This window comes from Eubalaena glacialis, chromosome 15, assembly GCF_028564815.1.
Source record: "Eubalaena glacialis isolate mEubGla1 chromosome 15, mEubGla1.1.hap2.+ XY, whole genome shotgun sequence".
Taxonomy (NCBI): domain Eukaryota; kingdom Metazoa; phylum Chordata; class Mammalia; order Artiodactyla; family Balaenidae; genus Eubalaena; species Eubalaena glacialis.
Genome location: NC_083730.1, coordinates 59,893,501 through 59,907,942, shown reverse-complemented (window position 1 = coordinate 59,907,942; position 14,442 = coordinate 59,893,501). Strand labels below are relative to the sequence as shown.

The 14,442-nt window shown below is 42.6% G+C and overlaps 2 protein-coding genes across 5 annotated transcripts in view; one reads left to right on the top strand and one right to left on the bottom strand.

Annotated features, from left to right (window-relative positions):
* Window positions 1-1,195: 1,195 nt before the first annotated feature.
* Window positions 1,196-2,786, bottom strand: LOC133074976 (protein LDOC1-like). The gene has a single exon (XM_061168979.1). The coding sequence runs from the start codon at window positions 2,566-2,568 to the stop codon at window positions 2,170-2,172; it is 399 nt and encodes a 132-aa protein (XP_061024962.1). The 5' UTR covers window positions 2,569-2,786; the 3' UTR covers window positions 1,196-2,169.
* Window positions 2,787-2,933: 147 nt separating this feature from the next.
* Window positions 2,934-14,442, top strand: part of AKAIN1 (A-kinase anchor inhibitor 1) — an 81,880-nt gene continuing 70,371 nt past the window's right edge. For 3 of the 4 annotated variants that reach the window (XR_009697307.1, XR_009697308.1, XR_009697309.1), the window contains exons 1-2: window positions 2,934-3,179; window positions 6,888-6,959. The gene's annotated coding sequence lies outside the window, so the exon portion shown is untranslated. Of the gene's footprint in view, window positions 3,180-3,274; window positions 3,357-6,887; window positions 6,960-14,442 lie in introns of those variants that run through there. The other variant, XR_009697310.1, reaches the window with a different exon arrangement.

Here is a 14,442-nt window from a genome sequence, read left to right as displayed (position 1 = left end):
TTAAGTATGAGATATCTTGACTTCTGAGTTATGCTCTATTTGACTTATTCAATGTTGATGCTGATCTTTCATTAGCAAGTTTTTGTATCCTATCAAATATGTGCTCTTGTGAGGTTTACTGAAATTTTGGGGGATGCTATATCCTGCAGGCTTTTTTTACTGTGGGAAAAACACTGCTCTGAAATGGACAGCCAATAGGACCAAGAATCAATTAATTTTGTTAGTACATATGTACCACAAAAGTATGGTTTATAAGAAGTCGTGTTGGGGGTCCCAGTCTCTTATAAACTCTTACAATGCTAACTGGCAATGATAAAATAATTGCTATAACCTGTCTTTTAAAAAAACTTTATTGTAGTTCATTTATAGTTATAGTTGCAGAATTAAAGTGTATTGACATGTGCACAAAATGAGCATTAATTGGGTGAAGAGCAGAAGGTTGTGGGGTGTTTAGTGGCCAAGTAGTATTTTGGCTCATCCCCACATGGCGAAATAGGTATATGAAGGACCTTTGTGTCTGAGTTTTTATGGCAAGAAAATAATTTTATTTTTTAAAAATTTTATTGAAGTTGAAGTTTATTGAAGTTATATAGTTGATTTACAATGTTGTCAATTTCTGCTGTACAGCAAAGTGACTCAGATATACTACTTTTTCATACTGTTTTCCATTATGGTTTATCACAGGATATTGAATATAGTTCCCTGTGCTATACAGGAAGACCTTGTTGTTTATCCATCCTATATATACTAGTTTGCATCTAACCCCAAACTCCCAATCCTTTCCTCCCCGACCCCCCTCCCCCTTTGCAACCACAAGTCTGTTCTTTATGTCTGAGTCTGTTTCATAGGTAAGTTCATTTGTATCATATTTTAGATTGCTATAACCTGTCTTTTAATCAAATCGTGCAAAAATGTAATTAGAGGTTTTCAGTTCAGTCCTTAGGTATGTGAAATGTCCATCAAGGGGGCAGTGATGAGTTTTTCTTAGTATGAAGATGTAACTAGAATTCAAGCTATTTCAGTGAGACTATATGGACCACCAGAATGACAAAACCCATGGACAGGTAAGGAAAGGCAGCTATAGATTTTGGTCCTGAGAGGATTTCAAGAACTACTTTGTTTGACATGAGGGCTCAGACCTTCCTTTTTCTTCCCCTTTTTTGGCCCTAAGAGAATCACAGAATTCTGAACCAAATTTTAATGATCAAGTAATGCCTTTAATTACAAAAGAAAAACTGAGACCAAAACTGTAATTTACAAAAAACAAGCAGCCAAGTCATTTAATACAGGGGAATAAAGGTGAGTGGATACAGCTCAAAGAATGCACCATTCCCTGCCCCCCCTTCTTTTTGCTACAAGTTGCACCCATCTTTAAAAACACCATCTTTGCCAGATTCAGGAGCAAACACAGAAATTGCTCAAGTTGGGTTTTCTGCCTCCTTTGTAAGCTGCACATGTTTTTAACATGTATTTTAAAACTGTGATGTGAAAAGGCCATACAACAAGAAGCAAATATGCCATTCTCTGCACGTGAAAGCATTATTTTACCAGACATCAGAATATGCACTTAGAATTTTTTCTCACAATTGTGTTCCTGTGGAGATGTACATTTGGTCTTATTCATCTGTTTCTCCTGTAAGCCCAAGTACAGTCCCCAATATATGGTGCTGTAAGATACGTATTTACATTTTAAATGTAAATACGTTTTCCATGTACTGTTCAGCGCCTGGACTTTTCTGATAAAAGGCACAGTCTCTGAGCCTGTTGTGGTTTCAGAACAGAAACGAAGTATGTGAAAAACAGGTTCCTGGCGCAGGAGTGTCAATATTTGTCTGCCAGCCACGCGAACCCTGGCAGCTGTCTCCGGACCTGAGGTCTCCAAATGGGTGTCCCCGGGCGTGTGCCAAGCTCAGGCACTTCCCAGGCTGGCACAGATCGTCCAGGGCGGGCAGCAGCAGTTTTCAGAGACGGCAGGTGGCAGGGGCGCGATTCGGGGTGGTCCGTTCAATTGCTAACAGGTCCCCCGCCAGTGGCCGCGCTGCTGGGCCGAGTGCAAAGGCAGCGGGGCTTCCTCGCAAGGGTTGGGCCCAGCAGGTGGGGACTGGAGAGCTCTTTGTGAGTCACGGCCAAGCACGACCCGGTCCGTGGGGCTCGCAGCCCTGCCGTTTCCTACCCGTTCCTGCCAAAGGCCCGCTTCAGCGCGTCCACGAAGCCCTCGTAATGCGCCAGGATGGGGCTCTCCCTCTCGATGTAGGGGACAACCCACTCCTCGGCCGGCCCACTGAGGCGGCTGATTAAAAACGCCACCTTGAGGATGTCGTTCGAGAACCTGGCCTCAAAGAACCTCATGTAAGACGCCGCTTGGATCAAAAACTCGGGAAGCCGCGCGGAGTCGCCTTTGAACGTCTCGGGAAAAGCCACCGGGCAGGCGGGCGGGCGCACCTGGGCCAGCAGGTTGGCTTTCTCGCACAGGAGCCGCCGCACCTGGTCCATGAGCTCTTTGTTCTCCCTGCGCAGCGCACGGTTCTGGGTCAGGAGGTCCTGCATCATGACCGCCAGCGCGTCCATCACCGCCCGCCGGGTTCCGTCCCCGCCGCCGCGCCGCCGGAAGTGCGTGTCGCTCGGGGGCGGGTTCCGGGGGTCTCGGGGGCGGGTCCCGGGGGTCCCGGCGGCGCGCGTCCGCCCTCCGCGGTCCAGGCCGGGCTTATGCCCGAGCGCCGGCAGGCAGCGTCGCCGGGACTATTGGCCGGAAAACCAGCATCCGGGAGGCCTGAAGCAGACGAGCGGCGGCCAGAGAGGAAATTTGGAGTAGACTAGGGGCCGAGCCGAGGGACGCAGCGCCGCGCTCGGCGGAAGAATCTGACGCCGTGGCTGCGCTCACCGACTTCCGGTGGGCTCCCTCCGCGGCCGACGCGCAGGTGCTTAAAGGAGAAGCTGTCTGCTCGGGGATCGCGCGTTACTGGGCAGCTGCAGCTTCGCCCGCTCCTGCTGAGCTGCGAAGCAGTCGCAGAGTTTTTTGAAGTTCCATGTTCCTGGCTGTTTGCATGTTACGCTCAAGGCTTCACAGCCACGAGGAGGCAGTTCTAATAAAGCCCTCTGTGCCTGCAGAGTAGACCATCCCTTGGGGCTTCCAACTTGACGGAACAAGGAGCATCTCTCCTATCCGGAGTGCCTCCCAGGTGCCAGACGCCTTATCCTATCTCATCTAAGCCTCCCGACTCTGTGAAGCCCATAATGGGTTTCTAGTTTGTTTGTTTGTTTTTGTTTTCCTGAGGACACAAGCAGCTCAGAGAGTATACAAATTTACTCTGGCTACAAAGTCGGTGGTACGTTGGTGAAGGCTTCCTGAGTGCCAGGTGATTGCGGATGAACTTAAACTTAAGGTGGCGGCAGGGTCTGTAGATTGGAAGAGGCCCTGTTGAGATGAACGCCATCTGTATTTATATGAATGAGAGGAACAGATTCCGTCTGGTGCAATTCAGCCACCGTTTAGTGGCGCTGGCTGTGAGCTCTGCTTCTCTACTGTAATTAGGCTCTGCTCTGATCTCCTTCCTATCTAACAATTCTATTTTTTCCATCAGTGTGACGCGCTAGGTAAAGAAAACTTCAACCTTTGTGTGTGTGTCTGCGTGTCTGTGTGTGTGTGTCTGCAACCAGCGAGTCGTTAAGCACGTTGTCTACCAAGAACCACTCTCAGGCTCTGGGACTTCAGTTATGTCCCACTGTTTCCATATTTGAGGCGCTCAAAGATTGACCCCGAGGACCCTCCCATGCCAGAACCACCCGAGGTGAAACTGTGGGGAGGAAATTTCAGGAGGGGGTATTGCTGTGTGGTTCAGTGACTAAGAAACCCAAATAACATATCTTGATGAGTAGTTACATTTACGTTTAAGATTATATTTTTTGACTTTTTAGAAATGAGAAGTGATACTTTTTGCCAGAATCCTCCGTTTGTCATTTACATGGAGATGGTAGGTTTTGATTCTGGCTTTTGATCGATGTACTTTTATTTGGTATTTTACTGTTGGAGATTAGTTTGTATTAATAAAATAATGTTTCCCAATAAAGCTGCAGGTCATAAATTGTGCTAAAACACTTTCAAAAACAAAGTACAAAAGTACTTGAGATCAGTTATTTAAAATATATGTACCTCAAGAAAGAAGAAAGTCATAACAAAAAAGTGGTTATCTTTGGGTGGTAAAATTTTTATTTTATATGTCTGCATTTTTGAAGTGACTATTGATTTTACAATAAAAACAATAAAATTTATTAAAAATGAAAGAAAACAGGAAACATAAAAGAAATGCTTTACATTTTAAACACATTAGTTATCTAAAGGGAATTTTGGAAAGCACAGAGGATGAATGCCTAGCTTAACTGAGACTGCATTTCAGGTCTCAGGCTTAATCTGAAAACATGTAGTGTTTTTCTGTTCCTTTTTAGCTAGAAATTATTATTATTTTGCCAAGGAAAAAGATAACGTCATCATATTCAGTTCATCTAAAAAAAGAAAGCCATTTACTGAGTCAGTATAACTTATGGAATTTCTCTGGAGCTACAGAGAGTATCAAAATGTCATTTAAAGTTTCAGAGCCAAAATGAACTCTTAGTTTGTCCTCAGTATAAGAAATACAAAATTTATGAACCCAAATACAAGACTGGGCAATCAGCTCAAAACACTGAGGATGTGCTTTCCACTAACTAATAATACCGCATACATTCTTATGCACATATCATATGTTACAGTATACATTTTTAAGAAAACCATGTTGCCAGATATATGATAGGTCATCTGGTCCAGAGCTTTTCTGTGCTGGGAGTTCTAGTTTTTTGTTGTTGTTTTTTAATTACTGATTTAATCTCTTGTTATAGGTCAGTGCAGTTTTTCTATTCCTTCTTGAGTCAGTTTCGGTAATTTGTGTGTTTCTAGGACATTTTTCAATTTCATTTAATTTATTGGTGAACAATTATTCATAGCATTCTTTTATTTTTATTTGTATAAAGTTGGTTGTAATGTCCCCATTTTCATTTCTGATTTTAGTTATTTGCATCTTCTTTTTTCTTTCTCAGTCTAGTTAAAGTTTGTCAATTTTGTTGATTTTTTTCTAAGAACAGACATTTGGTTTCATTGATTCCCTATTTCACTTATCTCTGTTCTAATCCTTATTATTTCCTGCCTTCTGCTAGCTTTGGGTTTAATTTGCTGTTCTTTTTCTAGTTTCTTAAAGTGTGTATGGACCAAACTGGGTCCCCTCAAAATTCATATGTTGAAGCCCTGATCTTCAATGTGACTGTATTTGAAAATAAGGCATTTAGGGAGGCAATTAACGTTAAATGAGGTCATAAGGGTGGTTCTGTTTCTCTGAAGAACCCTGACTAATACATTCTTCTTTTAGTCATTTCTAATTCTTCTTTAATCAAGGGTATATTCATGGATATATTCTATAAAAAACTGTCTTTCAAGTGTATACTACCAAAAAAAAAATCCTATGACAAATAAGAACCAGGACCATGAATTTTTTGTATGTGTGTGGTTCTGTGCATTCTCAAGATGTTTTAAAAGGCTTAAGAGAAAATACATTGAATGATGGTACACACCTGCTTTGGACAGGGTTGTAGTGGAGGATGTTAAATTTATTAAATTTATTAAATTTGGGGCGGGGGGGGTGACTTTTGCCACTGGGGGACTCGCAAGTCCAAAACCTGTAGGGCAACCTGGCAGGCTGGAGATTCAGGGAAGAGTTGATGTTGCAGTTCTGAGTCTGAGATAAAAGCGCAGGCAGAATTTCTGTGTTGTCGTCTGGAGACGGAACTCTTTCTTTGGGAAACTTCAGCATTTGCTCCTGAGGCCTTCAACTGATTGAATGAGGCCCACCTGTGTCATGGAGGATAATCTCACTTTATTTTACTTTTTTTTAAAGAGTATTTTTAAAAATTTATTTTATTTATTTATTTTTGGCTGTGTTGGGTCTTCGTTGCTGTGTGCGGGCTTTCTCTAGTTGTGGCGAGCAGGGGCTACTCTTCGTTTTGGTGCCCGGGTTTCTCATTGTGGTGGCTTCTCTTGTTGCAGAGCATGGGCTCTAGGCACGCAGGCTTCAGTAGCTGTGGCACACGGGCTCAGTAGTTGTGGCTCGCGGACTCTAGAGCGCAGGCTCAGTAGTTGTGGCGCATGGGCTTAGTTGCTCCGTGGCGTGTGGGATCTTCCCGGACCAGGGCTCGAACCCGTGTCCCCTGCACTGACAGGCACCAGTGTGCCATCAGGGAAGCCCTCTGCTCGCTGTAAAGTCAGTGATTCTAAATGTCAATCACATCCAAAAAATACCTTCACAGCAACTTGAAAACCAGATGTTTGACCAAACAGTCACCATAATCTTGCCAGGTTGACACATAAAATCAGCTATGTAGAAATTTGATCATTTTAGAATAAAACTTGAAGACGTTTGAAGAAATGGCCTAAACAAAAGTGAGCGTTTGTGAGAGAACTCATCTGAATGTTGGTTTTTATTTGTTTCACAATTCTTGTAAAAAAAGAAGTTAAATCAGGAATATTTCAAAATAGTTACTTCCTTTAGGCAAGTAAATGCAGAACGATGTCCCTATCTGTGTGGGGTTAATGAGAATATATTTCAAACTGCTGAAAGCAATTATGACAAAGGACAGTGTGACTGTCTAATAAATGGTTGTTTTTGTTGTCCAGCATGTATCTTTATCACTTGTTTGCTCTCTTTGGGGGAATCATTTACAGTGACTCAAACTGTGAGTCAGGAAGTGAGATGTCCCCTGATGTCACACTAAAAAGACTTGTGAGACACATACTACAGGGGCTTGATGAATGGATAACCTGTGGAATTGAAATAGCATTTTAAATGGGTATATTTTTCTTGCAGATATCCTTAGGAGATAGTCCTCCTGCCTCCTGGAATGAATGGGCTTTGTTTTGACGTGGGCCCCACACTAAGGTAACAGTCTCTTTTGGTCATTTGTCAGCGTGTCTGGAACCCCAGCTATATTCACCAACCTTTATAGATTTGTTAGGGGAATCAATTGAGTAATGCATGTGAAAGCATTTTGGAAGCGATCAAAAATTAGAAAGTTGATGATACAAGTAAGACAATGTCTTTACCAAAGCGATTATAAATGTCAGAGTATTTATCAGAGACCATTTTTTGGTTTCAAAGCTTTATACAATATCTAAATGAGTTTTGGCATTTTTGGTGGGAGGGATGGTTTTATTGAATTTTCAGAGCTTTCCGTGTGGGAAGCAAAGCATTAAGGAATTCACTGAATTCAAGATTTTAATAGCAGAGGCAATAATATGGCCTATATGACTATCAGTTTAACAAGGTTAAGTGGTCCTTTAAAGGACAGAATTATGTGTCAGATTGTCCTAGGCACTAGGACACAACAATGAATAAAAACAGATACAGTTGTTGCTATTCTGGAGTTTGTGATCCATGATTAAAGAAAACTGGGGCAGCATAGTAAAAGAAAAATTATGACAGGGGACCCCAGTTGATACTGTGTAGTCAGAGAAGTGGGCCTTGAAGAAAGGGCACTTAAGTTGAAATCTGAAGGACATGAAGGCATTAACTAGGGAGGAGATGGGGATTTTCACAAAGGCAATCGGCAAAGTCTCTGGTGTCAGAGGAAGTATGGTATATTTGAAGACAAAAATCCAGCATATCTAGAGCACAGAGTGAAAGGGAGAACAGTACAAGATAGGGCTGGAGAAGGAGGCGGTGACTAGACAGTGCAGGTGCCCAGTGGGCTACGTTACAAATCTTGGTCTTCACCCTAAGAACAATAGAAAGCCATTGAAGTTTTAATTAATAGGGCACATGATTATTTGTTTTGAAGAGATTACTCTGGCTATAGTTGGGGTCAGAGCAGATATGAGGAGACCAACCAAAAGGCTGTTACAATTGTCCAAGCAAGGGATGATGGTAGCTTGGATTTGCAGAGTAGCAGGTGAAAAGAGAGAAGCGGACAGCTTTGGGAATTCTATAAGGGGTCAAATGGACAAGATGTAGTGATGCATTGCATGCAGCAAAGGAAAAGCTTGGTGACTTCATTTACTAAGATAGGAAATGCTGGAAGAGGATCATAGGTTTATCTTGGACATGTTGAGCCTGCCATTACTAATAACTGTAGCCCTCCTTAATGTCAATTCCAATCACCCTATTACCACCAGTTCTTATGTTTCCATCTCACTCTCTTTAGTACCACTACTCCAGTGTTGCTTTTCCCACCAGTACCTATAATCTATTGATCTCTCATGGTTTCATGGCTTCTCACTCTTTTCTGATCTCATTGACCACTTTATTCAATTTCTATTCCTTCCATAGCATCATTATCATCACCTCTTTGCATACATGCTCGACTCCCTTGACCTTCTCTTGCTTCATTCTCTCTTCTTGGAGAAAACACAATCCTACTTAAATTCAGTTCTCTACTTGCTCCTTACCTGCCCTCATTCTGGAAAAAAACACAAAGCCATGCTGAATGGGCTCAATTTATATGAGCATTAATATCAAACATACCCATAATGCTGCCTGAAAATCATACTGGCTTTCACTAGTACTCACTCTTCAACTCTCCTTGGTGATTGTTTCATACTGACCACACCTCAAATCTTTCTTCTCCACTTCTCACTCTAAGCGGATGAGCTTGCATCCCGCCGCACTGAGAAACAGAAGCAATCAGAAGAGAATGTCCATGAACTCCTGCCATCACGTCTACCCACCTCTAGGTGTCTGTAATCATTTCTTGTGCCTTTTCTTCTCTTAGTACAGAGGAACTAAGCTTACCCTAGCAAAGGCTAACCTCTTCACTTGTGATCCCATTTCCTCCTAGGATGGGACCACCCAAGGGCAAGGGCAACACTCAGAAATTCTCTCCTCTCTCCCCTGCATCATCACTCTTCTCTTCCACCAAAATCTTCTCTTGACCTCACTTTTCTCTCTGGCTCATGTCCATTTTCTTTCCCCCTCTTAACAGTGAAACTCCTCAAACAAGTTGTTTGTATTCACTGTCTCTGTATTATCTCCTCTAATTCTCCATCCACTTTAATCAGACTTTCATACTTGGTACTTTACTCATCCTGAATGTATCAAGGTCACTGTGACCTCCATGTCAATTTCAACCCTCATTTTATTGGACCTATTGGTAGCATTTAATATCAATGCCAAAGATCAATTTGTTAGCAAATCACTCTTTCCACCTTGAAACTGTTTTCTCTTGGTTTTCAAGTATCACATTCTCTTGGTTTTACTCCCATCCTCCAGATGCTCCTCTCAGTCTCCTTTCTTTGTTCTTCCTCACCTCCCTGTGTGCCCGGATCTCATTTCTTGGACCTCTCCTCTACCTCCACTTCTTTAGTGATCTTGTCCAGATGTGTGGCTTTAAGTACCATGTATAGATCTGCAAACTCCCTAGTTTTTATCTCCAGCCTAGACCTCTCCCTGAGCTCTAGACTTGTATATCCAGCTGGTTAGTTAAGAGCTCCTCTTGGATGTCTAATGCATGTCTCAGATTTAACATGTTCCCAAGTGAGTTTCTGCTCCTCATTTCTGGACCTGCTCCTTCTGAAGTTTTCTCCATCTGAGAAAACGGAAACGTCATCTTTCTAGTCACCCTGGCCAAAAACCTGGGGGTTATCCTTGACTTCCGTTTTTCTTCTCAAACACTATATCCAACCATCAGCAAATTCTCTTGGCTCCATCTTCAAAATGTGTATGGAATCTGATCACCTTTTACCAGGTTCACAGCTAATACTTGGTCAGAGCCGCCATAACTGTCCCGTTGGATTACCGTGCCGGCCTCCTAACTGGGCCCCCTGCTTCTACTCCCAGCCCCACGCCCAGAGCAGCATTTTAAAAACACAAGTCAGATCGTGTCATTCCTCTACTCAGAACCCTCCAGTGGCTTCGCATTTCTTCAGAGTAAGAGCCAGAATCCTTACAGTTGCCTCCAAGGCCCTGTGCACTCTAGGCTTCCTGTTAGCATTCTGATCTGTCTCCCTGCTTTCCCCCTCGTTCTCTCAGCCTGACCCACGTGGTGTCATCACTGTTTCTCGAGGGTGCCGCGCACATTGCCACTTACAGGGTTTTGCACCTTTTGCTTCCTCTGCTCAGATGTCCACTTTCATTGCTTCTTTACCCTTTCCAGGCTTTTTCTCAAACATCACCGTCTCAGCGAGGCCTTATCTGATCACACTAAATGGCGTGTGTTCCATCTTCTTCCCAACACTCCCTATCCCTTTCTCCCACTTCATTTTTCTCCATGGCATTCATCATGGTGAAAAATATCTGTTTTTATATGTTTGTGCTTTCGTTCCTCTCTCCCCAAAGAGAACTGAAGCGTGATGAGGACAGGAGCTGTGTCTGCTTTGTTCACTGTTGTATCATCAGTTCCTGCAACAGTGCTCGACCTGTAGTAGATTCTCAGTATTTGTTAAAAGCGTGGATTAATGAATCCAAGTGCATATAGTGAGTGGGCAACTCGGTCTTTGAGTCTGGAGCTCAGAGGAGAGGTTTTCACTGGGGAAGCACATTTGGGGCTCATTGGCATAGAGATAGGGTGACCGTGTATTCAAGTTGGCCCTGCACAGTCTGGGCATGATTGCTAATAGTACCTCTCCTTTACTCTGAAAAAGTGCTCTGGTTTGAATGATAAATTGTAGAGTTCTCCTAAAAATTCATGGTAGCTGAAACTGTAGGACTGGATGGCATTGCCTGGAGAAAGCCTGTAAAGTAAAACCAGAAGAGGATCTAGAAAGAGCCCTTAGTTTCTCTAACTTTTAAAGGCTCATAGAGGAGGGAGCAGTCAGACAAGGAGGAGAAAAACCAGATGCACAAAAGCTACGAAAAAAGAGTAGTTCAAAAAGAAAAGCAAGAACCCACAGCCAACATTGTCCTGAATGGTGAAAAACTGAAACCATTTCCACTAAGATCAGGAACAAGACAAGGTTGCCCACTCTCACCACTATTATTCAACATAGTTTTGGAAGTGTTAGCCACAGCAATCAGAGAAGAAAAAGAAATAAAAGGAATCCAAATCGGAAAAGAAGAAGTAAAGCTGTCACTGTTTGCAGATGACATGATACTATACATAGAAAATCCTAAAGATGCTACCAGAAAACTACTAGAGCTAATCAATGAATTTGGTAAAGTAGCAGGATACAAAATTAATGCACAGAAATCTCTTGCATTTCTATACACTAATGACGAAAAATCTGAAAGTGAAATTAAGAAAACACTCCCATTTACCACTGCAACAAAAAGAATAAAATATCTAGGAATAAACCTACCTAAGGAGACAAAAGACCTGTATGCAGAAAATTATAGGACACTGATGAAAGAAATTAAAGATGATACAAATAGATGGAGAGATATACCATGTTCTTGGATTGGAAGAATCAACATTGTGAAAATGACTCTGCTACCCAAAGCAATCTACAGATTCAATGCAATCCCTATCAAACTACCACTGGCATTTTTCACAGAACTAGAACAAAAAATTTCACAATTTGTATGGAAACACAAAAGACCCCGAATAGCCAAAGCAATCTTGAGAACGAAAAACTGAGCTGGAGGAATCAGGCTCCCTGACTTCAGACTATATTACAAAGCTACAGTAATCAAGACAGTTTGGTACTGGCACAAAAACAGAAATATAGATCAATGGAACAGGATAGAAAGCCCAGAGATAAGCCCACGCACATATGGTCACCTTATCTTTGATAAAGGAGGCAAGCATATACAGTGGAGAAAAGACAGCCTCTTCAATAAGTGGTGCTGGGAAAATTGGACAGGTACATGTAAAAGTATGAAATTAGAACACTCCCTGACACCATACACAAAAATAAACTCAAAATGGATTAAAGACCTAAGTGTAAGGCCAGACACTATCAAACTCTTAGAGGAAAACATAGGCAGAACACTCTATGACATAAATCACAGCAAGATCCTTTTTGACCCAGCTCCTAGAGAAATGGAAATAAAAACAAAAATAAACAAACGGGACCTAATGAAACTTAAAAACTTTTGCACAGCAAAGGAAACCATAAACAAGACCAAAAGACAACCCTCAGAATGGGAGAAAATATTTGCAAATGAAGCAACTGACAAAGGATTAATCTCAAAGATTTACAAGCAGCTCATGCAGCTCAATATCAAAAAAACAAACAACCCAATCCAAAAATGGGCAGAAGACCTAAATAGACATTTCTCCAAAGAAGATATACAGATTGCCAATAGACACATGAAAGAATGCTCAACATCATTAATCATTAGAGAAATGCAAATCAAAACTACAATGAGGTATCATCTCACACCGGTCAGAATGGCCATCATCAAAAAATCTAGAAACAATAAATGCTGGAGAGGGTGTGGAGAAAAGGGAACACTCTTGCACTGTTGGTGGGAATGTAAATTGATACAGCCACTATGGAGAACAGTATGGAGGTTCCTTAAAAAACTAAAAATAGAACTACCATACGACCCAGCAATCCCACTACTGGGCATATACCCTGAGAGAACCATAATTCAGAAAGAGTCATGTACCAAAATATTCATTGCAGCTCTGTTTACAATAGCCAGGACATGGAAGCAACCTAGGTGTCCATCATCGGATGAATGGATAAAGAAGATGTGGCACATATATACAATGGAATATTACTCAGCCATAAAAAGAAATGAAATGGAGGTATTTGTAATGAGGTGGATGGAGTTAGAGTCTGCCATACAGAGTGAAGTAAGTCAGAAAGAGAAAAAGAAATACAGTATGCTAACACATATATATGGAATCTAAGGAAAAAAAAAAAAAGGTCATGAAGAACCTAGTGGCAAGACGGGAATAAAGACACAGACCTACTAGAGAATGGACTTGAGGATATGGGGAGGGGGAGGGGTGAGATGTGACAGGGTGAGAGAGTGGCATGGACATATATACACTACCAAATGTAAAATAGATAGCTAGTGGGAAGCAGCCGCATAGCACAGGGAGATCAGCTTGGTGCTTTGTGACCACCTAGAGGGGTGGGATAGGGAGTGTGGGAGGGAGGGAGATGCAAGAGGGAAGAGATATGGGAACATATGTATATGTATAACTGATTCACTTTGTTATAAAGCAGAAAGTAACACCATTGTAAAGCAATTATACTTCAATAAAGATGTTTAAAAAAAAGAAAAGCAAGAGGTCAATAGAGTCAAAGTCTACTGAGAGGTGGAATAAGATGAGGACTGAGAGATACCCATTAGATGCTTAGAAGTCAGTGACAGGCCTTAGATGCTCAGTAATGGGCCTTCTGGTGGAGTGATTAGGGCAGAAACCAGATTGATGTAATGGTGGGAGGAGAAATGAGGAAGGCGGCAAGTTATAGAAAATCCAGTTCCTTTGGTTGTGAATATAAGAGAGAATGAGCAAATTCTAGATTACCCATTTAGCAGACTGAGTAGGTGCTTAAGGCAAAGCTCGTAGCAGAGTAGGAGCAGCAAAACAGAACAAATGTGGAAAGAATTTAGTGCTTGACAATTGGAAACAATGAGCTAAAGGAGTCGTTACCAAAAACTCATAGTTCTATCGGGCTTTCTGTGCGTTGTTTTACTGTTTGCTTTACATGTGGGAAAGAGTACCTCAGTACTTAGTCCTCTGAGTGATCTGACCTGGCCCTGAATGTGGTCACAGTGGAAGTGGGTGTGGCACTGAGAGGGCGTGTTTTCTGTTTTTGTTTGGAAGAGATTCGAGCTGAAATGTCGATGGGCAGGATCCAGATGAGAGAGACCAGCAGAGCAAACAGGAGAGGGGAGAGCGAACTGATGGTGGCATTTTACCTGGGAAGGTGGGAGGGGCGTGGGATCTGAGCATGATGGGAAGAGTGGCCGGAGGTGGGTTGAAGGGTACATGTCTGCTGTAACTGGAGGGAAGAAGGAGGGGCTGGGCACACATACAGCTGGGTTTGGCCAGGTGGATATGGGAGGAGAGGGCATTGCTGTCTGGGGTCTTCAGCATGCCCGAGAAGGAGGAAGGACCACCTGTGAGTGCGGGAGATGCCTGTCTGGGGCTTAGAGCAGTTACAAGAGTGACAGAGTCACCGACAGAGGAAACAATGTTAAGGGCTCTTTTGAGCTTGGTGATCATGAATCATCGGCTGACATGTCTTCAGTTACCTAGGTGATTACAGGAAATTAGGCTTTTTCTCTGATGGAGCAAAGATCACAGAGAGAAAAGTATTTAAGAGTGATGTTGCCTTCAGCGGCCAAATACCCACTTCTTTTTCTGTGATGTCATGAGTCAACATATACGCGTGGGCAAAGGTAGGGATCGTTTGGAGAAACACGCTCTGGAAGACAGTCTGTTTGTTCTGTTTCTCCTTCAGGAATGAGTGAGGCTGAGTAAAACGGAGGTTTTCCTCAGATGAAGTTCTCACCAGACTGGGTGGGA

Bases quoted from the DNA above. Each gene is read 5' to 3' on its own strand.
- LOC133074976 (XM_061168979.1), bottom strand. From the start codon at position 2,568: ATGGACGCGCTGGCGGTCATGATGCAGGACCTCCTGACCCAGAACCGT.